General features: G+C 43.1%; 1 protein-coding gene across 3 annotated transcripts in view; it reads left to right on the top strand.

The window, feature by feature from the left end:
• PAX3 (paired box 3) overlaps nucleotides 1-26,214 on the top strand; it is a 63,555-nt gene that overhangs the window by 20,364 nt on the left and 16,977 nt on the right. For all 3 annotated transcript variants that reach the window (XM_052686298.1, XM_052686297.1, XM_052686299.1), the window contains exon 5: nucleotides 18,761-18,966. In XM_052686298.1, coding sequence (XP_052542258.1) covers nucleotides 18,761-18,966 — 206 coding nt within the window. The remainder of the gene's footprint in view (nucleotides 1-18,760; nucleotides 18,967-26,214) is intronic.

Below are 26,214 nucleotides of genomic sequence, written 5' to 3'. Positions count from 1 at the left end.
CATTAGCGAAACAAGGAACTAACACCGACCTTGCAATGTGAGAGCAGTGCTCCGGTCTGGATGCAGCTGATGCAGGGAATTGTGTAATAACAGAAACATGGGAAGAAGTGTGTGCTGAGAAAACCATCTTGAAACGTGTTTTACAGCATTGCCTACCTACTTGTATCTTTCGTAACACAGGGGGGATTTTAGCTGGAAATGGTGGCTGTTGAGCTGTACAGGGAAAACCTGCTGGAAGGCTGTGTTGGGGTTTGGGCGTGCTGCTGCCATTGCTTCTGCACGAAAGTTACTTTTGCCTCTGGCAGTCTTGTTCTGTGAAGTCCCCTCGCATTAGTAAGCCCTAAGCTGTCTTACAAGGTTGGGTGGTGCTCTTGGGTTCATTGGGCAGGATATGGTAAAGAATTGGTTGCAAAAAAGCTCTGCAAGCATGAAATGGCCAACATACAATATGATTGAACTCATGTTTAAAAAAAAAAACAACACAAAACTTCATCAACAGCTGGAAATGGTTTACTATGGGAGAGAAAGAAATCATTTTTTTGTCACTGTTGTTGAGAAAACAAAAGCTTTGGCACAGTCAATTAAAAATCACTTTTGTTAAGATCTTGCATGCTAAATTTTAACCAGAGGGACTTCTTTTTTTTCCTTTCATTTCTTTTTCTTTTTTTCTTTTCTTTTTTTTTTCCTGACTACATTGCACTCTCCTTTGAACTTCAGTCTAACAAATCATCTAAAAGAGTTTTTAGTGTGGTTGTGCTTGTATGAAGGGCTCTCCCATCATACAAGCAGAAATGTCAACTTTTCTTTCATGGTGGCCACTTTATTTTTATTAAAGGAGGAGAAAAGAAGAGGAATTCCTGTATATATCAGCCATAGCATAGTTTCAAAGCTATATATTAATAGAAAAAAATGGCACTGTATGAACACTTCAGTGTCTAAGAATTCCAGCTGGAATAACTGTCCAGAACCAGTGAACTCTTTCTTATTTTGCCTGGGTCCCTCCTGGTGTCTGTAGGGTTTTATACATAGCCCATTGATTTTGATTGGTTTTGAAAGAATTTGGATGAGACCCCTTAGAGGAGGAGGTTATTAATATTAAAGCCCGTTGAAGATGAGGCTCTCTGAGGATCCTTCTAAGTATATAATGGCTGATGAAGTATCAGTAAATCAGCTGAAAATAGAGGAGATTTCTTGAAGGGGCATAAAACTGATACAAGCTGCCTTGTCTCATAGGCCAAGCGCCGCTTGGCACAGGGCACATGGCTGCGGTTGCCCTGGTTGGTGTCATTTGCTGGCTGCTCTGCCTTCAGTATCTCATGCCTTTGGTTTTAAGCTGTTAACAAATACCACTTGCTGTTGCTGCAAGTGGGAAGTTCTCTGTCCTAAATCCCCAGTAGGAGCCGTTTGCAGGAAATGTTGGTACACGTACCAGAGGGGCTGTTTACTGCGTTGTTTGGTAGCATACCAGGTCAGTCGGCTCTGATTTAAAATTTGTAGTGGAGGATTGAGAAAGAAAGCCATACTATTCATGTTGTGAATGGGGTAAATAAAAGACTGGATGGAGGCATTTGAGCTGGGCTCTAAGGGAATTATCTCATTATCCAAAGCCTAAGGGCCATTTTTTGGAAGCTACATGGGGATGGCAGCCTGTGTCAGGTCCATCCCAATGTGGATCCTGCTGAGCTCCAGAGCAGGTCGCCCAGCTGTGGCGATCTGCACATGCCTGAACTTGGTGAGAAGGTTGCTTCCTTAATCACAGTTGTGTGTTTGACCTAAAACCAGACAATTTCTGAGGGTCTGTGGGGTGGGCTTCCTGAGGCAGGTTTTCTTCATTTTTCTCTGAAGTGTGAAGAGATTAGTCCAAAAATCTGAAATTTGAAAGTGCTGGTGGAAGAGCTGGCCCTGGAGTCCTGCTTGCTCCCCTGTAGCTGCCCTCAGGGCTTGATGGATGCTGGGAAGCATGGCGTTTCTCAGTTGGCTTTCTCACCACCCCTGCCCCAAACTGGGGTCTCCTTTGCCCCTTGCACCAAGAAGTAGAACCCATGTGTTCCCTCCCACGCAAGCTCCTTCCTTTCCCTATGTGCAGTTGCCTGATGTACCCTGCCCTTAGCTGTCTTCACTGAAGATCAGTTGGTTGGTTACATGCATAGACTTTTTTTAAGTAAACCTTATATTTTAACTGCATCTTGTTGGTGCTTTTGGGAAATGCTGTTGCCTAGCGAAAAAAAAAACCAGAGCAGCTCTAAGAATATAACGTTGTAATTGTTGAGGCTATGCTGCATTTTATAAACAAAAATAAAGGCTAGCTGCTTCGCTTTGCTAAAACCCCTTATTTGCTGTGTCCCGGTGCTCCTTCCAAGGCTGGAGGCCTCTCATTTGCTGGTGTTCCTTACCAGCCGCTGATTGCTGTAATGCGATGTGTGCGATGTACACTTGATACATCATCTAAGCGCTGGAACGCGTTTGCTCTTTGTGCGATCCCTCAGTCCTGATGTAAACCAGGCAGAAGTGCAGCAGTTCCTGCCATAATGTAACACGATTCCAGGAATTAGAAATTTCCATCCTGGAATGCACTGGGAAGTGGCAGCGGGGCTGGGCTGGCAGCGGGCTCTGCCCCTCTCTGTGCACATGATGTGTGTGGATATCTGCTAGAAGTGTGGGGACAGAAGGTACAAATCTGTGTGTATATATATGTAGCTACAAAAATAAATACACTCTTCTTTGTGTAGACAAACAGATTTCTTCTTCCAAGAGGTAAGTGTAAAAATTTCAAGCGTTGGCTGGAAACAGGCACTGACTGACTGTGGAGGGGCTGATCCTGCTGCTGTGCAGTTGTTTTGCCAGCGGCTTTTGGGGCTCCCAGTGCTGTGAAGCGATCTGAAAAAGGTTGTGAGGTTGTAGCCGCAGATAAATCTGAAAAGCAGCGCATAAAAGGAAGCTTTTCAGGTTGTATTATTGTTCTTGAGCTTTTTTTTTTTTTTTTAATTTAGTTTTGAGGCACTGGGGTACCATCAGAGGCTTAAAAAAATTGAAAATAAAGAACTAAACTCCAAGGTATTTTCCATAGACTGGAAAGTGACTAAATGAAATAAGCATCTGTTATACCCAAACTCAAATGAGGACAAGTTAAAAGGACAAGAGAAATGCTAAATAAAACATGACCAAAATTAATTATTACTAGAAAATAAGTTTTTTCCACTTGCAAACAATTGACGGGGTTTAGGAATCAAGTCTGGGGTCAAAGGGTCTTGATGGCCAAGTCAAAGGGCACTCAGAGATGTATATTAATGCATGTCAGCTCCTAGAGCCTAGAGTCAAGCAGTAGTTCATAAAAGAAACAAGGCATCTTAAGAAGAAGTGTTATTAGCAAACATCAGGTCAAAGTTTATCTTTGGGTCAGTGTGTTCTGGAGGGTCACCCATTCAGCGCCGGCTGCGGGTTGTGTCCTTAGAGCTGCCTTACTGCAAGGTGTGGAGGGAAAATGGAAATACGAAGATCGAACCAGGGAAACTGGATGATTTCTTGGAACACTTTGCAGGACTGAGACTTAAACTGAGACATCCCTGATGGAGACAAGGAAAATGGGGGTTGATCAAAAATTATTTTTGTTTTTACCTTTTGAAATCAAAAGCTAGAGCATCCTTTTGTACAGACAGAGGACAGACACTCTGCACTGTCTTTGCACTCTGTCCTAAGCCGGAGCTGGTGCTATGGGAGACAGATGTGGCTTTCTTGTGAAAGAGCTGGCATAGCCCATGCCATCCCCTTTGATGCAGGGGTATCGCAAATCCCCCCACGTGGTTCCTCCTGGATGCCTCTCCAAGGGAGCACGCTGACCAGTTTGTCCCATTTACAACGTCACCGCTTTCTCCTCTTCCCACCGCCTCGGCTGTGGGAACCCCGGCGCCCCAGGCACGGTGGCTGGGATGCAGTGCAACCCCGCAGGAATGCTCCCGCTGTGCTGGTGCACACAAAGGCTGCCTGCTTGCTTTGACAAGCCCTTGCTGCAGAAAATCCTGGCGATCCTTTGTGCTTGGTGATGTTGACTCGTTTTAGTTCCACGCTAAGATGCTTTCCCACTGAACCACGTGGGGCAAAAATGTGGACTAGGGATCTTTTAAACGCTGTTGCTCTGCTGCTGTGAGGAGGCACTTTGCTTGACTTGTTGAAGAGGTTGGTTTGGAGGTCGCAACTTGGTTATGCTTTGAGGGGGAAGAGCAAAGCCCTGCTATATGAGTAATAACTGTGACTGTTTGCTAAAGCTCATTATGCTGATGGTGAATAGTGATTAAAATACAATGTGCAGTGATAATCGGGGGTTTCTAAGAACCAGTGTGACAAGAAGCAGCAACAGAAGCGATTCCCTGTTAGGTTTTCCTTCTATAGTGTAAGTATTATATTCTGGATTTGTTACTGTATATAATGTTGTGCACTGGAAAGTTCTGAGCTCCAGAGATGTCAGTCAGTATAATGGAGTGCTCGTGGAACGGCGATGTGCCCGCTGCTGTTTGGAGCAGGGTGGTTCCAGCCCATTAATCAAATTTTTGGTGCTTCTTGCTTTCTGAAGTTCATGTCATTAAAGTATAGGAGGAAAGTCTCAAGAAAGAAGCTTGAGCTGTGGCAGACAAGCTTTAACTTTCTTTTAGATGAAATACGTTTCCTGCCTGGCCTTGGCAGCTGGACAAAGCAGACTTTTCTTGGGAGCACATGATGTTTGCTAGAAGTTTCCTGTCTTCAGCTGGGAGGGGACATGTGCCCATGCTAGGCTCAAAATCAGAGGTTCTGTGAGAAGAGTGGGGGTTTGTTGGTTTTTGGGGCGTTGAGTTTTTGTTCTGATTTTTTCTAAGCACTTGCTGAACCTTTTCAAAAGTGGGAATGGAGAAGAAGACGCTGTAGAGCGGTTGTGAGCTCAGCTCTGCTCTCAGGCACTCGCTCCAAAGCATCCTGAATTAATGCCGGTTTCCCTACAGACAGATGCTCCTCTCTCTTTCCATTTTTTGGGAAGGGCTTTAACAAGATTTTATTTTTCCACTAGCACAGAACAGGGTGGGGAGGAAAGGGGGGAGGAATGAGAAAGTGAAATGAGGAGAAGGGGAAATATTCCTGTCCTCACCAAGCTGCAGCCATGGTCTGAAAGCATGAAATGACGTGAATTAGAAACATGCCCAAACGACAGAGCAGCCGAACCTTGCTGGTATAATCTGTCATGGCTCCACTGAAGTTAATTTGAAAGTCTGTCTGTTCCTAAATAGGTGCAAAGGCCTTCCAATGAATTGCGTGTTACCATAGGAAATCATATTAAAGGGAATGGCATTTTAGGAGTCTGTAAGTCTTCAGTTTTAATGGTAGCAGCGTTGAATTCAATATAAACATTCAAAAGAGCTTGCAGGATTGACTTTAACTTTGCTTGCGAGTGTGTATCCATGCTGCTAAACTATGAGTTTAAGCCCTGTAGAATAGCTTGCATGGGAGCTGGGTGCTGGGCAGTGCTGGCCAGCAGCTCACCAACTCCATGGATTGGGCCCAGGAAACCATGCCTTCAGCGTGCGTGGAGCTCGAGCAGCCAGGTTGGTGTGACAGCTCCTTCAGGGCGTTGGTGGGCTCAGAGGCTGAGGAGGAGGAGGATGGGGAACTTGTCCTTCAGGTGCTCAGTGGTGTCGAACGTGCTTCTGATTCTATCTTCTTTGTAAAAAACGTCTTTGTAAAAAATAAGAAATTAAGTTGTGGGGATTTATAAAAAAAAGTAATCAGGACCTTATCTTGTTTCTAATGAAGACAATGGCAACATTAGTTTACTGCAAGTTGATGCCCACTATTGTCACAAACAATTACTTTACAAGAGGAAAACAGCTGCCAATTAAGACAAGCATCAGAATGACAATTTTTCCACTGTACAGAGAATAATTTATGGCCAAAGGATTACTTTTGAAATTGTTTTGAATTCTGCTCTTTAGCTTATTAAATGAATCCTTCTTAGGAACTTGATTGCTAATTCACTTTAATTTAAAAAAGCCCCACTGTCTTCTTTGGATGTAGGCAGAGCCCTCGGGGCTCTATAAAGCTGTCAATATGGCTGTTAATTCGGGATTTCTTTTTTCCTCATGGCTTCAAGCTTAATTGTAAGAGTTGGGAAGATGCCATGTTTTGGTTTGCAGGAACTCAGTGTCTTATGGGATTCAGATCCCAATAGAAGTAGTAGGGACTCTCCTGCTGCTGTCACCAGATCAGGTTGGAAAACTGCAAAAGCCTGAGGAGAAGCAGGGGTCTGCTGGCAGTGGGTCCCACCTGGTTTTCATGCTGGAACTGGAGGTGGACAAGAACCAAGTGCCTTTGTCCAAATGTCCCTCAGCTTTGGGTGGGTCTGGATCCAGATCAGAATCTCAACTTTTAGTGCCTCAGGCTCGTCTCTAATTGAAGCCATACAAAACCACACATTTCACATGACTTTGATGCAAAACCATAAATAGGCCCATTTTTAAAATTCAAAACAAAGTCCAGGCTCGCTTAGAAAGATCACAGACCTTCTGCTGAACCTCAGCGGTCCCAGGTTGTAACGAAAGTTTTAGTCTTAAACATAATACTATTCCTGGAGGAAAAGATGTTCGTTTTCACCCAGCTACATGTGTGGTAGGCAGTGGTGTCCACTCATTGTGTATTATCTCAGAAGACAGTCAAGGCTCTCCCTCATGTAGGCTGTGGTGGTAATCAATGTTCTTGTTTTAGACCAAAAATCACAGTGGTACTAATACGGGTTTTGTGTCCTATGTAGAACAACATAGGAGGAATTCTGTGCAGTATGGGATTGAAAAACCAAAGCAAAGGTGACCCATGGAGCTACTGTGAGATTCTGTTCTGTTAAGCCACTTTTGCAAGCTTTTTTTCCTAAGCAGTCAAATCACAAAGCGAATCTAGATATTTGGATTTTGCAGAACAGAGCAACATGACAGTTATTGATTGTAAGGGCAGGTGCAGGTTCTTCTTTGAAGATCGCAGCCTGAGCATGCACTGTGAAGTTACCCACTCCACATGTTGGCTTATCTCTTCATATGGGAGGATATGGGTTAGAATCAAATGAATGTCAGCCAGAGCGCAGCCTGCACCCAAGTTTGTTTGAAGGGCATTATTTGGTATCTGCCCTTAGATTAGGATTTGGAAAATCTAACTGATGTGATGAAGGTATTTGTCAGTGAAAACCTCAGAAGTGTTTCCAGGCCATCTGTTTCCTGGGGACTTGTTTACATTGCTCTGGTAAGCAGGAGCCCGGCTCACCAGTATGCGAGGGCTACCCATGCCCATTTTAAGACCAGGTGACGTCAGCAAGACTGGATGTGGCTCTCACACAGCCAGACCCAGGCCTGATGAACAGCTGTGTGTCCATCTAGGAAAACTCTCTGCTGGTATTACTGGGTGCTCAGTGTCACGTATGTAACCCTTTGTGACTGGTGGTGCTTGTAGCCACATGCAAGTGGAACAAGCAGGGATTGAGTTCGTGGTGCCATAACACAGGAAGGCAAGATGAAGCAGGACCCAGTATGTTTACAGCTAGATAGTTAACACAAAGCTTTTCTCAGATCTTTTTTCATCTCCTCCCTTCCCCTTGTAATGCTGAGGACCTGTGGGAAATTGAGAGAACCTTTGGATAGATGCTATCAATTAATCCTACAGCTTAGCAATTTAAGATAGTTTCACAGAGATCAAAGATTGTAGCTAGGAAACCGGGCATTATAATGACTTTTCTGAATGCATGTGTTTGCATAAGATGCAAACTTTTTTTCTAGTTTTAAACGTAGGAAATCTGTGTGGGGCCATTTTTACTGTTGTAAAAGAGGATTTGCCCTCTTTCTGGAGTGCAGATTTGCCCTCTTAGAACCATCAGCTGTAATTAGACCATAACTTTTTCAGCACACGAGAGATCACCTAGCAGTGAACTCCTCTTCCTGATCCAGAAAAAGCAGAGGCCATTTCACCGAGTTCCCAACTGGGAAAAAAAACAAACTAGATTAAAGAAAGGTACCTTGTGACTTTCTGTGTGTGGAAACCCCTGGTATCTGCGAGTGACTGAGGGCTGGGTCTGAGTGCTGGAGCCGTGAGTGATCCTGCAGCACACATCTGCTGCCTTCGTGAAATTAAAACCGCTTTTTTTTCTCTCCTTGTTTTTGTGCTAGATGATTGCTCCATTGGTCTTAACAGGTATATGTTGTGTTTGTCCATATCATTATTATGTGGATTGTGCACTGCTGTGTGCTTTGTATGCAAAGTGTTCCACTAGTATATTTGGCTGAATGTCAAGAATAAAGTGTATAGCACATAGGTGCTGATTAGGTCTCTGGAAGATTGAAGGGTCAGATGGCGTGAGAACAGGAGATCATGGAATGCCATCGGGAGGAGAAGTCAGTGAGAGCTGGGGATCTGGCTGCGTAGTCTGTATGTGCTGGGTGCTGGGCATGGGCAGCTGTGAGTGCAGGTGGGGTGCATGAGCTGCCCACCGTCTGGACAGGTAATACAAGTGCAGTACTGCATCGGTATTGCATTGTAGTTGTTGATAAATACAGAACAGGTTAGCTGAGTGGCCCAAAATAGCTTTGAATTCGTAAGATTTAGAAGTGGAGTCAATAGCTAAGCTCCAGCCTAATATTTTGTCATTATATTCAGACTTCTCATAATTTTTTATTTATTTAAAAGCTTACCTAAAATTTTTGAGGAAAATCTCTGGATCTTTTTGACACCGAGGCAGAAAAAATCTGGAAAATGGGCAATTACAGCAACTCAAGTTGTGCAATTGTAATTATTGATAGGAAAAACAAACAACAAAAAAAACCCATAAACCTAGAAATTCCTCCTGGCAGACTTTACCAGTAGGTGTGTGGCTGCTGGGGGGTGCAGCAGCAACTGGGGGCAGTGGGTGTTTAGGGAGCACCTTGGGAATTATGTCTGAAAATACAGGGAAAGTGCATCCCCCAAATGGGAGCTGCCTCATACATTATTTGTCCAGATTAACTTAATTTGCGCCTATAATTAGCCTGTTTTCCTTGGGAAGTGCTTAAAATCATGCTTCTTTTTAAACAAAGTGCCATGGTGGAGCCTTCTAAGATCATATAGTGACAGCAGCAGCTGGACAATTCATGTTGGCTTGATAGCGCAAGTGAGCAGTGCTCTGTGCACACTGTGGATTGCTGGCTTGCCCCCACGCACACGTTCTCACTATTTTAAATCTCTGTTAATATCAGCCCCCTGGCTTGTTGTCAATAAAAAATTACTCATTGTGATTTCTGAACAAGTATTTCTTTAAAATAAGTAATATAAATGGTGGGAGAAAAAAAAAATCATAATTTTAGTGTCCAGGCACAATGCAGGGTGTCCCTGCAGGGATCCTGCTGCTTCTGTTCATGTCTGTGGGAAAACAAGTAATAAAAAGCCGATGCGTACATCCTGCAGAATTTGGGGCAAAAGTTACCTTTTCGGTTTTTGGGGCTGCTAATAATTTGGAGAGCCAGTGATCAATTTATTATTCATATCTGTACGGAGGCAAGTGTGAATATGTTTAGTCAAATAATTCTTGACATCTCTACTATTAAGCACCCATTGGCAACCATTGTTCTGGTAGGTTTTCAAGAGCGTCTGTCAACAAGTAGCAAATGAGGCCAAATGTATGGCAATTAAATATGGCTGTGGTAGAGAATGGGTCCCTTTCCCTGTAGGCAGGACAGAAGAACTGTGGGTTTGCTTTGGAAATTAAGCTCTCAGTGTTTCTTTTGAACAGATAGCGAACTGTGGGCCTTCCTTCACTATTAGCAAATTGAAGTGTTAATCTCTTTATGGCGCTGTGCATGTGTGAAGAAGTTTTCTTTTTATCTCCCAGATATCAGTTTTCTCAATGTCTGCCTTAGAAGCTGTCTTGCTTTGTGCAGTCAGTGTGTGTATGATGGCACAGTAAGGCCAGGTGGCACCTGTGAGCTCTGGTAGCTGCTGTGAGGTTCATGTGCTCACATTTCTCACTTGAGAGGACTGTAACGTTGAGTTGAAACTGAGACTACCTACAACTTGCGGTGTCAGTGCTGTTTTGAAACAAGGACAGTTTTAATACAGGTGCTAGAGCTATTTGAAAGGCATAGAGAATGATAAAAGCAGTCTCAATACTTTTTTTTTTGCTGCAAATATTTGTACTCTTTAATTATTTTCTTCCAAAATGTTTTAGCCATACTAAAGTTGGTTAAAACCTTCTGTAACAATGGATTTTGTTTGTATGATGTTGTTGCAAAGGACTGGGCCAAATATAACTTATTTTTCCTTCTTTCTCCTTCTAAGAATCCACACTGCCTATGCAGTGAGGGATTGCTGACAGCTCAATTATTTGCAGTGCTTTAACTCAGAAGTACAGTCTCATTATTTACCTAGAAACTCTTTCATTTGCTTTATTGCACTTCTCAGCTGACAAATTCCATCTCCCAGGACGCTCAGTGTTTTCACTTAGTTAATTGATTACCAGTCAGCTCTTCCATCAGCTGATACTGGCTTGAAGACATGCTGCCAGTCCTTTTTTAGTTTGTTCTGTGAATTGTGCAAAGAGAGATGTAGCCTCATTTGGATTTGAGTATTCTGTTTCTTTCACCTTTTTTTCTTTTCTTTCTTTTTGGAACATTTAGGAGGCAGTTGTGTTCTTTTGTGATGAGCCCTCTGGAAATTTTTCCTTGAAAACTGATATCACGAATATTTAAAACAAGACAAGATGTTGCAATACTTAAATATGAGGCTCGTGCTTTCAGTGTTAATATGGATGCTCCCTGTGGGAAGAACTGGGAAAGCCCCCAGCTGTAGGAACTCATGAGCTCCTGGAAAAAGTCAGCAGATGCGTTTGCAATGACTGTGCTTTTCAGAGGTTCCTCCTCTCTATCAATAGAGGACATTCAGGGATGGTCTGGAGTGACTCAGAGTCCAGTGACAGTGTGAACAGCAGTTTGTCCCAGGCACTTTGTTATGCTTGGAGCAGGCATCGTTATGGCCCTGTGTGTGAACTTCTTTCCCTGGATCTGTTAAGATTGGCGTGAGATCGGGCAAGGGCAATCTTATCTGACTTTGTCCTTCTGCCAGTGGAAATACTAAAGTCCTTTATGGCTGGTGAACAGAAACTGTGCTAAGTCAGCAAGAAGATCTGGCCTCCATGAGGAATGTTGAACAGTTCCTTAGCTGTGAAGCTTGAACCTTCCCCAGTGTGAGCACCAGAGTCTCAAGCCACAGGCGTGGGCCCACAGGTGGCACTGGTTTTACCAAATGTGATTCCTTCTGTTTTCCAGTAGTGCAGGTGCCCGTGTAGGTCTGACTTAGGGATCTGTCTTCCTTCACACAAGCCAGGTGGAGAGGACCAAGCTTTGTGCCCTCCCTTAGCAGCTTCTGTGAGTGTTAGGTGATAGGCGCACACATATGCACTGTCCGCACAACAGCGCCGGAGTGCTAATCGCAGTGCCTTGATATTCAGTTTGCAGCATAAAATAATAATAATTCCCAGCACATATAAACAGCGGTGAAACTTCAGAGTGGGATCAGTCCACGTGCAAAGCTGCCAAGTACTTTAATGTTACTTGTATCAACAAAACAAATCTCTTTTTAGAAGAGGTGGGGGAATAAGAGGAGATTTTTGTAGCTGTTGTATTTGCTGTTTCCTCTTCCCTTCTTTTCACTCTAGAAATTCCTTATCCTTTCATGCACTGTTGAGAATTAGCCATTTATTCTTAGTGCTGGCGATGCAGTCTTTGATATTTAAAATGGAATGTGTTCCTTTTTGATGCTCTGTGATTTTGAATGAAGTACATGCTAGCAGGTTAATGGCGCAGAACAGTTAGATACTGGCCACTTTTTTCTTTCCTTTCCATATTATTTCATCATTCCTAAGCAAAATAAATTTTTAAAAAGACACTATAAAATATCTATTGTTTGTGCGGTGAATTGTTTTCACAGTGCTGTTATTCTCTTCTAAGCTGAAATCGTTGAATAGCTATGAGCTGTCACATTTTTGTAAGTTATAACTGCATCAAGCTGTGCTGACAAAATGTTCCTGCATGACTGTTAATATGCATTGTCATTTTAAGCATGAAACAGTTTAGCTAATGATTTATCTCTTATAATGCAGCACTTGGGGCAGCTGTATGATTTGTCTCTTTAGCAAGTCATTTCTTTAACAAAATGTTAAGCACAGATGGGCCGTAGGCTGTCAGTTAACCATTATTGTGCATGCATCTGCTTGCCTTCAATGCACTGTTTTATGTATTCAGTCACTTACTTAGGCACAGCTCCCTGAAAAGCGGAACCTACTCTGATTGGCAAATAAAATGTTCATTTGTCTCTTCTTCCTATTGTTTTGTTTTGGTAACACATGTCAGCAGCTCAATTACCCAGTTCATTAACAGCTCCCAATGGACATGATGGCCAACCCCATGATAAGGAGGGCGATTGTGGCACATATGGTCAATAATAGCCCGTCTCTTGGTAATTGTAAATAAAAGTCACTGTTGGCCATTTCCTTTTACTGCAGCTACTGTTTTCCTTTTCACTTTGCTGTACAAAGCACATTTCTCAATGTGAATCAGTCCAACTAAAATAAAAATACCATCCACTCCTCTCCGGCACCTCACTTATATCACTGCTGCAGCTGTTTTTCCCTTTTTGTGTTGAATTTCCAGCTTGCAGCTCACAGGAGATGCAACTGCTGTTTGCCAATTCCATTAACCAATTAATTACTCTTATTAATCAGTTTAGTTAAACAGCAACAAATTTTCTTCCCATTTCTCTCATTCTCTCAGCTAAGACTTCTGTAAAGTGCCTGTGGAGTTTTAAAAAAGCCATTTACAATGTTTTTGTAAGTATGCCCTTTGCAAATAGCAGCAGTTTTCAAAGGGGGAATTGAAGTGTGACTTAATCCTTGTTAGATGAGCGATATTCATGTCTGGAGCACAGGGCTGCTTTTGCATTTTGTTTCTTGTTTTTAAATATACCATAGTCAAAATGCCAGTAAAAAGGGTTAAAAGCAATTTTACAACATATTTGTGTTTTTCGTGGTACTAAGTTTTCTGTTGCTTTCCGGTAAGTTTGAGAATTGTTTTTCATGTGCTTCCTGATCTGATTTTTTCACTTTTTTAACAGGAATACGCAATAGCATTAGCATATTTTATCTTAACCCTGCTGGAGTCTTTTGTGGCTTCTTGTTGTTCTTTGTTTTTCAAAATTTGCTGTTCCATCAAAGCAGAGGAGTCTGACTGCTAACAAGCCCTGGACTGTGCTCTAGCGTGGTGAAATTTGGGGTGCCAAGTCTCCCTGTAAACTGGATAACATTGCAGCTTGGGATCCTGCTAGACTTTCCACAAGCGCTTTGGCAGGAGCACCATAACCCTCACTTTTGGGGTGCTTTTCTAAACTTCGGGCTCGATCTCAGCTAAAGGTGCCGTCTGGCTGCTGAGGGTCGGAAACAGCTCACAGGTGGCAACCACAGATCTCCAGCACCTGTCCCCACCGCCAGCCATGCTCACGGCCACTGCTCAGCCTGCATGGGGGCTGCGGCACTGGGGATTTGTTGAGTGTCAGGCCTCATTTGCCCGGGTTTGACAGGCGCAGAGCTGGCAGGCCGTGCCCTTCCTGATGGCCCCCTGCTATGGTGGGGAGGGGGAGAGGGACCTGGCCTCGCGTTTCTCCCAGAAAGTGCAGGAAAGCAGAGGGCTGGCAGTGAGATGTTTGCTCGACTCTTGCACTTTAATTATATTTTGTATGCAAATGCCAGCCCACAGCAGGAGGAGAGGGAAAGATGGCAGGGACACGGTGGTAGGAAGTAACTTTGTTGTTTTATCTTCCCGTGGATTTTATTCTGAGGAAAGGAAGGGCTCGCAGAGTATCGCTGCTCTGTGGACGTTCCCATGCCTGCTGCTGAGGGCCTGCCCCAGTGCAAGTGCGGGTCCTGGGGGAGCATCTGGCCTGGCCGTGAGCAGGGGGCTCTCTGAAGGGAGCGCTGCGGTGAGCTGTGCGGCCCGGATCTGCCACGGCTTCCTCTTCTTCCTCTCTTTTCGGTTCCTCTGCAACAGTGCCGGGCCCCGGCGTGGGCAGAGGTCTCGCGGGGCCGCCTCCAGGTGCCGGTTTCAGGGCGGGGAGCGTGGATTAACCCCTGCTGCACGTCCCTTCCCCCGGCTGCCGGCCCCCCGCCCGCCGGCCCGGCCGCCTCCTTTGTGCCGCCCGCATCCTGCCAGGCAGGTGTCAGAGCCCTGAATGCGGGCGAGGGCCCTGCTGATGGATACCACAGATGGAGCGTGGAAATCGGCAGAATGGGCCTCAGCCACAGGCCATTTCTTAGGACCCAACAAAAGCCTCCAAATAAGTCAACAAAAATCCCAAAGATCACAAAGAGAAAGTGTCATTTGTCATTTGCCGCGGGTCTGTGTGGGGGTGGCTGCCCTGCCGTGCTCCTCCTCGCCTGCACCCGAGCCGACACGCCGGAGGTCACCCGCGTCCCCTCCTGCCCAGCGGCACCCAGCAGCGTGGCCGACACACGGAGGTGCTGGGGCCACGGCCGTGGTGCTGGGAGCACCTCCACAGCTCGTGCCGCCTTCTAGCCAGACCCCTGGCCAGGCAACTTGCCAGGGGCTCGGAAGAAAGGGCAAAATATTTTATTAGGTGGCTGCCAGAAGAGCTGTGCCCTGGCGGACTGTGGGACGGTGGCCCTCTGCCCACCTCTGTGGAGTGCAGTGTGCTGCATCTATCATGTCTGGTTTCTAAATGGTTGTCATGTTTTTGTGATTTAGTTATTCAAATGAAATGTCTTGCTGAGAGTAGAAACAGTCCAGGGAATGACCTCTTGTGCATTATTTTGTCATCTGGTTTTTGCCCCGACACGTCTGTTTACAGTGTTTGCAAAGCTGATAATTGCAGAGTTCCACGTGACCTGTGAAGCTGAGCAGGACCTTCTTCTTGCTGTTGCACTAACCAGGATGAGGCCTCTCCTCAGCTACCAGGCAGGTCATGAGGGGCTGTGGAACAAATGATTGCCCCTTAATGCAGCAATTTCTTCCTTAATTAAACATCACAGCTCAGCTACTGGTGGTGCTTTGGGCTGCCGCCCCTGTGGTGCTCCATGTGGGGAGGAGAGAGGCCAGGCGTCATGCTTACAGCCTGCAGGCTTGGAGTGCTTGGATCCTTAGGACGGCTGTGAAAGTTAGCAATACCCAAAGTGTGGGTCTGTGGAGGTGGAAATAGCTAAAAACAACCACCTTTTCCAGCACTGAGTGGTGTTATGCTGTGGAAGTTCATGCCTCTGTTAGCTCAGTAAGAGGGCCGTAGGCTGTGGCTATGGAGCTGATGGCAAATAAATACTGCAAGGCTGAGGTTTGTCTGATATGTATGCTTAGCCAATGCTCTGGTAGGCTTCTTGCCTATATAAAGATTTAATAATAGTATTTTATTAATTAAAAAAAGCAAGGATAGAAGCTTCCTTAAAACTAATGCTATTTAAAAACACTTAACAGGAAATAAAAATAGTGTAATCTGTTGTAGAGACATATAGTTACTGTTTTGAGATTACATTTGCCTGGTTTTTAATATTGCAGATCAGCCAAGACAAAGGAAGTCAGTTTTCACTAAGGCTGCTCCTAGTAGCCAGGCCAAGCAGAGGTAATACTGATGAAATCAGATGAGTAGGAAAGCCATTTAAATGGATATGTGTTTTCTCCCTGCTTGAGTTTCATTACTTTATCTCTAAATGTTACCATTTGTGCTAGACACACAATCTGGACTCTTGAATGCTTTGTTCAGTATTTTTTTGCTGTTTTGTTTTGTTTTTCTGACTGGAGTATCTTTGTGCATTACATATAATGTTTACTGTAAAGTAAAGCTAACATGAAATTAAGTCAGATTCTTGTTCTCATCACTGTGTGAACAGAGGGTGCAGGGAAACATTGCAATTTTTTACTAAATCTTTCTGAAGCATTTTTAGAAAGATCATTATAGCCTTCCTGGTATTCCCACCCAGTTAGTTGAGGGTGTTCAGGGCAGATACAGAGTGACAAGTGGCCACTCTATATTGCACCATTTAAGTTAGCTTGCCTCGCTCAGGCACGTGCAGGTGCCATGGGTATGTGAGGCAACACAGGGAAATGATCTCTTTAAAAAGTTCTGTGTTTTCTTTGTTTCTGAACCAGGAAGGCAGGTCTCACTGACTCACTAGGGTTGGGTTTCCAGCTGAGGATTTGGAATTTGTCACTATCTCAGTCTGTTGTTTATCCTGGGATGCCCTAGATTTGCAACTTCTATAAGGAATGAGCTTGAACTACTTGGGATAAGATGTTTGTGCTCGTTCCCCTATGTCTTGAGGGACAATATTCTCCAGAATAGCTAAATTCAGTCTTATTTGGAGTAAAGCTTCCACGCAAGTAAAAGACTCAGAGTTGGATGTTCACACTGTGCATTTATGTTCATCTCTGTGGGTTTCTGCTGATGCCTTGTGTATGTTGGGTCCAAAATACTTATGGTGTCTGGACAATGAAGATGGCTTTCACAGAAGAGCCTCTTGGTTAGAGGTTTGTTTTTTTTTTTTTATTTTTTTGAATGCAGAATTTCATAAAGTCTTCAGTGGACTTGTCTGTAAAAGCACTCTTTCTTTCCCATGCTGTAAGGCTAAATAAACAGATTAAGTGTATTTATTAGTTTGAACAGCTTGAGCTTCCATTGGAAATGGAAGATAGCTATAATTGAAAGAGGCGAAGGGTTTGAGCTGCAGCTTGAAGAACTGAGTTCCTGAGTTTCTGTTCTGGCTTTGTGTTCTCAGTTTCTTTCAAATAAATCACTTTAAGATTATTCTAAATCAATGTCTCTGTCAATAATTTATTTGGAATTATTGAAGGAGTAGAAGCAATGCTTGCATTTCCACAGAACAAGCAGTTTCATCATCACTGGGGAGTGTCTGCCCTCTTTAGGTGGTTTTCCTTGAAGGCTTGGAGAGAAAAGAATGCTTGTTTTCTGGGATAGCAGCAGATGCAAGTGAAAACTGGCTTTGGAAGTCTTTTATTGTGTGTGTGTGTGTGGTTCATGGTAGTTTGTTGGAAAAGTCAATGTGGTTGGGTACTAAAAGAGGCTTTGCTGCCCTCGTCACAACTGTAGCTACGGGCTCAGCCAAACCGGGCTGTGGATGGTGTTCACTCCATTGTCAGCAAGGAGATCCATGATCTCCTGTCAGCCTCCAGTGATGCCAGGGACTTGCTTCCTATGGGTGTGTGAGCTCACGCTCACTGTGTCTCCATGTGTTCCTTTATTTCCAAAAGATTAAATTAACTACATGAGGTGCTAAAATAATGCTTGTGAAGCTGAATCTCTCAGTTTTTCTAGAAGACTGATAGATTGTCTGGAGATCTGCAAGTGGTGCCGTGGGACAGGCAACAAAGAACTGGGGGAAAGATCAATGGATCTAATAAGATAGAGTTTTCTGGGCACAGCTAATCTTTTTATGTGAAATATAGTGATCAGAGCTGCTCACTGGTTCTGATTTCGCTGTAAATGGCTGATTGCAAGGGGTTCTAAGCCCTGTCTCAGGTGTGGATGTGCAGTACATGGTCTGTTTCTTCATGACCCTCCTTAAGTGCCAGTTCAGGGCACAGTGAGAGACCTCTGGTCCAACACCTGGACTGCCTGTGCTCACGTCCTGGAATGGTTCCTGAAGGCTGAACCATTGGCACACACCTGCATCTTCCTACAGCCACTGCCAGTGCTGGGATGCCTCCCAAGCCTGGGAGGAGTAATGAAGAACTGTAAGGCAAAGGAAGTAAAGTCATCTGTGTGTTTCATTTTGGCTGTTTCTTGTATCTCCTTACTTTAGTAACAGGAAGAATCAAGAAGAAAAAATATTGCTCTGAGCTATTTTTACAGGACTTCTCTGTACAACTTTTTTTTTCTTCTTTTTTTTTTTTAGTTAACACTTGTCTGGACTGTCCTAAAGTTATTAGATGGTCCTAAGGCAGACAAATAAGTTACAAATGAGCAGGAATGATTAAGTGTGCCAAGATCCGCCAATACTACTCAGAGTGTAGAACGAATATTACATAAGACACAAGGAAATATTTGAATACGTAGAATTAATTTCTTCATTGCTGCTCCCCATAGCTTTGTCGTCACTTCCATAACTGTTTCAGCAAGGAAGATTTACTTACAGATCTGTAGGGAAAGTCTCATGCACTGCATCTGTATGTTTAAGTTGCAGAGTGCACACGGTGTGACAGATGTTTGCATCTGCGCAGCAGGCAAGGAAAGAAGGCAGTACTGATGTGTGACCAGATCGAAGATCAGATTGGCCCTGCGTGTGGCAGGGGGTTGGAGGTTCATGATCCTTGAGGTCCCTTCCAACCCTGGCCGTTCTGTGATTCTATGAACTGCTCCAGGTTTTTAAATTTGAAAATTATTGGAGTTAAAATGAAGAAATTGATTAATTCATTCACTCAAAAGTATTTCTAGAGGTCCTTATATATTTTTGAGTCAGGAAAACGTGCTAAACTCATAACTGAATTGCTAATCCTTTTGGTTTGAGCACACTCGCACAGCATAACATTTAACTCTGATTTGTTTCTCCGTTTATTTGCTGTTTTGAAGTTCACCAACTCAGTTTCGAGTCATGGAGACAAAAGCACTTTTTCGACATAAGATGCCAGCAATGGTTTTTTTTTTGGTTTGTTTTTGTTTTTTTTTGTTGTTGTTTTTCTCTTTCAACTAAAGCTAATGTTTTATCTTTATTCTTTATTTGGAGCATCAGCACCCCAGTCCGATGAAGGCTCTGATATCGATTCTGAACCAGACTTACCTTTAAAAAGAAAGCAGCGTCGCAGCAGGACAACCTTCACAGCAGAGCAACTGGAAGAGCTGGAGCGAGCTTTTGAGAGGACACACTACCCTGACATTTATACTCGGGAAGAACTCGCACAAAGAGCCAAACTCACAGAAGCTCGAGTTCAGGTATGAATTTAGAGGCTGCCTAACAAAGGGAAATTCCTATTAATGTGACAGTCCTTTAATATTCTCACACGATCCAGCTCTAGGCTAGAAGGAAAACTTGAAGCTACAATATGTACAGCCTTAGTGGTTTTTACATCTGTGCATGGACAATGATTTTCCAACTTTTTAAAGCAACAGCCTAGTCAGCCTTCACAGAAGAAGGTCTGTTATCCCAGTTTGTTTATTTTATGCATTTGACAGCACTCTGCATATAATCAGTTCAGCTTTTGTGCCAGTTTATAGTTATGTAACTGATTTCATCTGTTGTTGTTTGGGTCTTTCAGGCATTAACAGAGGAGAGAAAAGCATTTTAAAAAGGACGTGTTTATAGAGCCATGCAAGTGAGCATGGTAACTGGTGCAGTATCTACAGTTTGCTATTAGGTTAACTTTTGAAGTTGACTTGATTTAAACCTTGTAACAACTCTTCTATGCCCACTGTCCGTTTAATTCAAAACAAAATAAACCCTCAAATAACAGTTAGGTCTTCACAGCTTCGTGTTGATCTGGATTGTCTAAAACAAGTGCTGGAGGAGTGAGTAAATCATGGAATTGATTTAAGTTAAAAAAAAAAAAATAATAAAAAAAAAGCTTGAACCTGGATTTTCAGATGTCCAAAATTGGCAACTAGAAGCCAAATAATTCTGGAATAAACTGGATCTAGGAGTTCAGGTTCAGATTAAGGCTTGCTCTGTTTACAACACAGAATCGTGTCCTGTGAGATGCTTAGTAATGCAGAGAGATTCCTCTGGTGCTCTTTTATTAACTGACATCCAAGAGGGATTTTAAAAAGATTGTCCTGTTTAAATCAATCCAAAGTGCAAGTGTTTGTAGGCAAATATGTGGTCGGCTGACAGGAAAAATGAGCGGTAACTTGTGAGCTGCCCAAGGATCCAGGTGAATTTGGCTGCTTTGGTGAAGCTGTTTTATGGTTTGACCCTTTGAAACTCAGCCTGAGGCATTCAGACTCTGCAGACTGAAATAGGCGATTCAGAACATCCCTCCGACCTTGTAAGGCAAGCATGCCTTTTGTAGCCTGCCTGCATTTACCGAGTGTCTGTCTTGAAGAATCCTGACTTTGTCAGTTTTACCTGCTAAATGTTTTTGTAGAAGACTTCAGACCAAATTTCTTGCAAGTGTTTGTTATGACTGTGAGAGAAAATCAGATGTATGGATGAATTTGTCTGGAGGGCAAACTCAGTGGTGCATGACTCTCTTCTTAAAATGTTTATTAGGTGCAATGCTTACAAAACAGCTTTGTATCTAAACTTGAGCCAGGTAAGACCAAATCAAGCCCTGGAAATCGTCCACGCACAAGCATAATAAAGATAGCTTCCTATATACGTCCCCTTAGCAAGACAAACTTGATGGTAGGATATGATGGTTTATGTTAGCTTCAGTGGAAAGATACGATAAAATGAAAAAGACCTTGTTCATGTTTTTCTAAATCAATGACCCACAGCTAGAAGAAAAGCAGAACTCTCATTAACATAACAGCTGTCTTAATGTGGCTTTAACCCTGTGACTTTTTACATTCCTTATGGCTTCCTTGGTTCCCTTGAGACGCATCTTGTCTCACACCACTCCTATGATCTATAGCCACACAAATTCCCCAGTACCTCTAACATATGGATATTTTGCCTAACCCAGCATGGAAGAAAGTTTCCAGTCAATCAATGATTGAAACACCAGAACAAAACTTTTCTGGCTTAGAGATGAGCTGGGGTTGAAGTAGCCAGCCTGTGGGTAGTTTCGTAGTGCACTCCATCTGTCTGGTACCCTTGAAGGGCTGGCAGAGTGTTTTAGTAGTGGATTAAGGGATACAGGATTTTCCTTATCAGCATTCAGCACCTCTCTACAGCCCCTTAAAATAGCCACCTATGATGGGCATGAAATAAAAGAAGACCTGTGAAAGGAAATAACCCTAAGAGACTTGAGCCTGAGAGGGCTGGAGAGCCATACAGATGCAGCATTCAAGCTCTCTTAGTCACATTTCTTTTTTGGTAAGAGTATGACAGAGATCAGAGATACAAAGTCTTATGTGGATATATGCACAAAGATCTCTTTGACTGCTACTTCATTAAATATTTTGTAGAAGAGTGTAATGTACTCTTTGCAGCCCAAATTTGGGTGAGATTCGAACATTATTATTTTCTCTTGAGATTTTCTAATGGGATTTTCTATAGTAACAAATCTCATATAGTTGTTTTACATTGTTTAGGATGTTAACTAATTAATGCTTAACTGATTACAACAGAACGTATGAGCTTTTCTTTCAGTCCCTCCATGTTTTGCTTTTTCTCTGCCACTCCCGTGCATCCTCTTTCCCTCTATTCCTAAGGGGTGAGCTCTGAACACTCATGGAAAGAAGAGTCTTTAACCTCCAAACTGTCTTTTTTCTCACTTTCTTGCTGCTGAAGGGTGGCCAGGCACGTGTTTCTAAGCAGGCTGGTTGGAGGGGGGTGGGGAAAGCCACCTCTGGGTTGAGATCAAATTTAGAATGTTTCAGCCCCTAAGGGGAATTTTTTGAAAGGTACAAGCAACTGAAAACAGACTTTACACTGTTAATGTTATTTGTGTATTTAAATTGTGGGAAAGGAAAGGCTTTTGGGGTAAGAAATGTTGAAACAAGCTCCATGTTGCAAGAATCACAAGATGTATAACTGTAATTATTGTGAGTACTTAAGCACTGTATATAAAAAGAAGTGAAAATACTCCCTAGAATTCCTCCTCCAGTGCCTTTGTGCTCCAGGACCCTGGAAGTCTTTCCCTCGTGTCTGAGCCCAGATGGCATGTGGAAACAGGACAGCCTCTGCTCCCTCTTCCAAGGGCACCCGGCTCTTTTCTGACATTAGATGCATCAGGAAGGGAAAAGTTGATTGGTGTTGTGCATTCAACGTATATCGCTCAGAAACTTGAGTCAAGTCCTCAAGGCGTAGAGTAACCCTTAAAACAAGAAGAGTAACCCTTAAAAAAAGAAAAAAAAAGGTTAAAAAAAAAAGAAAAAAAAGTGATCCTCTTTACTATGAAGTTACAGCTTTCCATACTTTGAATGGAACTCACTAAGCCATCATGAAGTTGCAGTGTAGACTCTTCAGGTCTCTGGCCTATACTTACTGAATCAACCTGGGGGCTAATTCCAAAAGTGAAATTTTCCCCACTGTAGATAAAGATCAAAGGCTCCTTCTGAGCTTCAGAGAAGCACGGTTACGGTTTCTGTAACAACGCATAAGGAATGAAGTGGGTAGTGTCTCCTCTGGCCACTTCTGGATTCCCACACCAGGCTTATCTTCAGTCCTGGATGAACTGGGTGAATTTGGCAGCAGCGTGGGGCCTCAATCTATAGGCTGGGGATGGGGATGTAAATTCTCATGTCAACCCTGTAGTAAGCTTTTGTAAAAACCTCATCACGGCTTCAGTGAATAGAAGTTCTAAGGGCCCAGGTCTTGTGCAGCCAGAAGAAAAACTGTAGGAATATTTTACTATTTTAGAGATGTGATTGCATGTTGGCTTTTTTTTCTGTTCACTGTGGAAAGGAACGTGTGGAAAGGAAGAGAATGTTTGGAGAAGATAGAGGAGGCAAAGGGGAGAGAAGCAGTGATGACTTTTAAGCTGTGTGTGATTTGAAAGATCTGAAGTCCAATCTCTTAGCTTTAGTATTCTCTTCTCAGTAGCAAACAGTGGGAAGCATTCACTGGGAAATCAGGGGAGGAGGAACCTGCGCCAAAAAAATCTTTATTTGCACTCAGCCCTCTGGAATGGTTTGAGCTCATGCTCCAGCTGCGTGGTCCTAAGGGGAGATGGGGGAAAGGAATGTGGGATGGATTCAGAAACATTTAAGACCTCTCAGCAGATCTTTACGCATATTCCTGATGTGGTTTGCGGAAAATTTATAGTGCTTCTTTTTGAGGCTATCCTTCTTGCAGCACATACAGGATACAGAAAGAAAACGCTGTGTGCATTCTTGCAGTAGATAACCTTGCAATTGCAGTTTTATTTTTCTTTTCCTGAGGTAAAGCAGGAATTCCATTAGATAAATCAGCCAACAACAAACACATGCAGGCCCCAAAAGACATTTATAAATATAAAAGAGAAGAAAGGATGTTATTTTTGATTCTCTTTTTTTGGTCCCTACTGCCTGTGTGCTCAAATTAGTGGAGTTCTGATTTAAAACTACACAGTTTATTGTGCTTATTAATCAACACTACTGAACAGCACTCAGCTGCAGTGTTTGAAAAGCAGCCGTGCGGGACTGAGGCAGGGTAACGTGTGAGAGTTGAGTATGTTGGATCACGTTGAGAGGTGGTTGGAAGGCCTCATTCTCTTCTTTTTTTTTTTTGTTTGTTTTTGCTTTTTGGAGGAAGGAAGAGGTGGGAATATGGCAAGGAGGCAGGTATGTGGAAAATATCAGGAGGCAAATGGGGGAAAATTGCACTTTGGCTGAAATGCGAAGTGCCGCAAACAATTCCTCAGTCTTCTGACTTTGCATGCTTTTGGCACTTATGTTTGCAATGGTCAGGACTGCGTTTTAACAAAATATCTGCGAGTTTCCTGCAGAATTCACATCTCAGATGTTTTGTGCTGGTGGTTTGGAGATGTTTTTCCCTTAAAAGCACATAGAGCACTCTGTGTTTGTGATCAGGCTGTTGAGATGTCAGGGCTGATTACACTGCTATGTTCCCAAGTGAATAAATGCATCTCTTAAGGACTACCCTGTTGAGATCAACAAAGTAAGATGCTGGCATGGTTGCTTGCAAACTACTTAAAGGAAAAATGATAATAAAAAGCAGGATCTGAATGTAAGAAAGAAGAAATGGGAGAAACTTATTAGGTTTCATTCATTATCCATTCAACAGGACTGCAATATATATATATACACATACAAAATTATATTATACTTATTTAATATTTTATATTGCAGTGATTTCTTTTTTGTCAGTCCAGTTCCAGATGTGTGAAAAATTAGGTCTGCAATGCTTACTTCCTTTAAATTACAAAATTACACCTTTTTTTTTTTTTTTTTTTTCACTGTACTCTCACTCTTCTTCAGTTCTATTTTCAAGGCCTTCAGTGATATAAATTTTAGCCAGACTCTGTGGTTAAACTTTGTTTCCAAATAGTCAGAGTAATTTACATTCCATCTCTGAAAGTGACACTGAAGCTGGGGAGCCAAAGTCTCACCAACATGAACGTGCCTTGGCTGCGAGCACGGCCTCGCTTTGGGTGCTGGGGTCACCCAGCAGGCTGCCTTTCCTCTGCCCGTGCACGTGTTTGCACAACACCAAGCACAATGCTGACCTAATTTAGAGCTAAGGCCCCAGCACAGGCGGGTCAAATTTCTTCTGACGTGGGTCTGTTGGTGTAAGAATGCTGTGTTTTGAGTCTCTGAGAGGCAAAAACTCTAATATCTATTGCTTTGCTTCCATGAGGGAATTTAGCGTGTTCGTGGTGACTGCAGCACAAAGGTGATGATTGCTTTGCTCAGAAGTGAGGCTGCAGAAGAACAGTATGCTGTGGGCAATCTGCTAGATTTGAAAAGTCCACTTCATAACGTGGGGATTTTGTAATTCTGATGAAATTTACTGAATGGAAATGTGTTTCAATGGCGCGGGAAATGAGCAAACAAAACAAAGCATTTCCCTGGGTATTTGCAGTATGCTTTTCAGTATACACAATGAGTTGTGGTAATTATTTTTGCCTTGACTTAATATTGGCAAAATTTTTCAAGATTTCTTTAAATAGAGGCAACGATGCATGCGGATTTTTCATAGGTGGTGTTTAATTTTTTTCCTGGACTTTTCAGAATAAATTAAGGCAGCTGTATGTAGTCTAAGTAGAATAGCATGATTTTAAAAAGGTATAATTTCACTTAACCTACCAAGTGTATAACTGCTTCTGCATAAAGTTTGGCATCTCACTCGTTTTAACAAATATTACGTAGAACATAAATGTTTGAATTATTTAGCTTAGAGTCACTTGGTCCTGACTTTATTAATTTCATTTTCAACTTTTAAACTCTCCCATTTCACTTTCTTCACGTTCCTTTTTCTTCTTACTGTTAGACTGTTTCCTCTTTGTGTTCCATCTCACAGTTACTTTGTCTGCAGTTACTTGGTGTGAAGTAGGAGTTAAACACAGTGGCAAAGCACATCTCTACTTTATAGGCTAGGTCAGACCCACCATGTTTCAGACACTGGCCATCATGTCAGAAGGGCTGGGCCGTGCTAGGCAATAAAAATCGTTCTGTTAAACACCCAGAAGTCAGAGTTTCAGTGAGTTCACTTGTGAAAGTGTGTGATGGTAACTGTTGGGGCCATACTTATGGTCATTTTTATGACAAATCCCTTTTGCTTTTACCAAGATGGATCCAAAGCCCATTAAAATCAAAGGAAAACAAGGACATACATGGATGATGCCCCTGGTGCTTGCAGCTAAGATGTTTTTGTGCTTATCTATCACTGGGTAGCAGAAAGCGCACATGGTTATTGTGGCAATGAGTCCTTGGTGTTCCCAAAAGGGCTGAAGTCCTGAGGCAGGTTCTCTGTGTGGGACAGACTCCCGTAGCCGTGTTCTGCTGAGGATCGTTTGGCAGAAACTCGCTCTGCTGTTCCGAGTGTTTTGTGTAGTCACTTTGGTTGGCCCAGCAATGGTAAAGCAGCCCCATGGGGCTGGGCTGGCAGCAGAGCTCCTGCATGTGCTCACTGAGGGCTGCCGAGCACATCCCTGCCTGTGACGGCCGGTGCACCTCTGTAGTTCTGGGAAAGCACTTGTCTATAAAATGAGCTAAATGTAGGCAAGACCTATAATCCGTAAATAAAAGCGTAACACTTGGCATTAATGCTGCTGCTGAGTTCCAGTTTTAGATTTGACTCAGTTTTTGAGAAAGATCTAGAGCCAGAAGACAGACCCTTGTCTGTAGAGGAAATAAAATCTCACTGACCCTTTTCCTCAATGAAAACCACACAGTGGTGTTCAGCAAGGTTCCCAAAGTGTTTGAAGATCACCAGATAACCCTCTTGACCTGAAGAAGGGAGAGTGTCATGGAGAAAACAACAGTTAATGACCTGGGTGGGCTAATTACTGTGTGTGTTCACTGTTCCCCACTCCCTCTGTGACCTCCATTATCCTTCCTAAGTGCACTTTGGCTCTTCAGAGAGCCCCTTTCTCCCTCTTCAGAGTATTTTGCCCTTTCTTTCTTTTTGGTCATCTT

The sequence above is a fragment of the Tympanuchus pallidicinctus genome, unplaced genomic scaffold (genome assembly GCF_026119805.1).
Source record: "Tympanuchus pallidicinctus isolate F22 unplaced genomic scaffold, pur_lepc_1.0 scaffold22, whole genome shotgun sequence".
In the NCBI taxonomy this organism is placed as follows: domain Eukaryota; kingdom Metazoa; phylum Chordata; class Aves; order Galliformes; family Phasianidae; genus Tympanuchus; species Tympanuchus pallidicinctus.
This window is presented reverse-complemented; position numbering and strand designations above follow the sequence as displayed.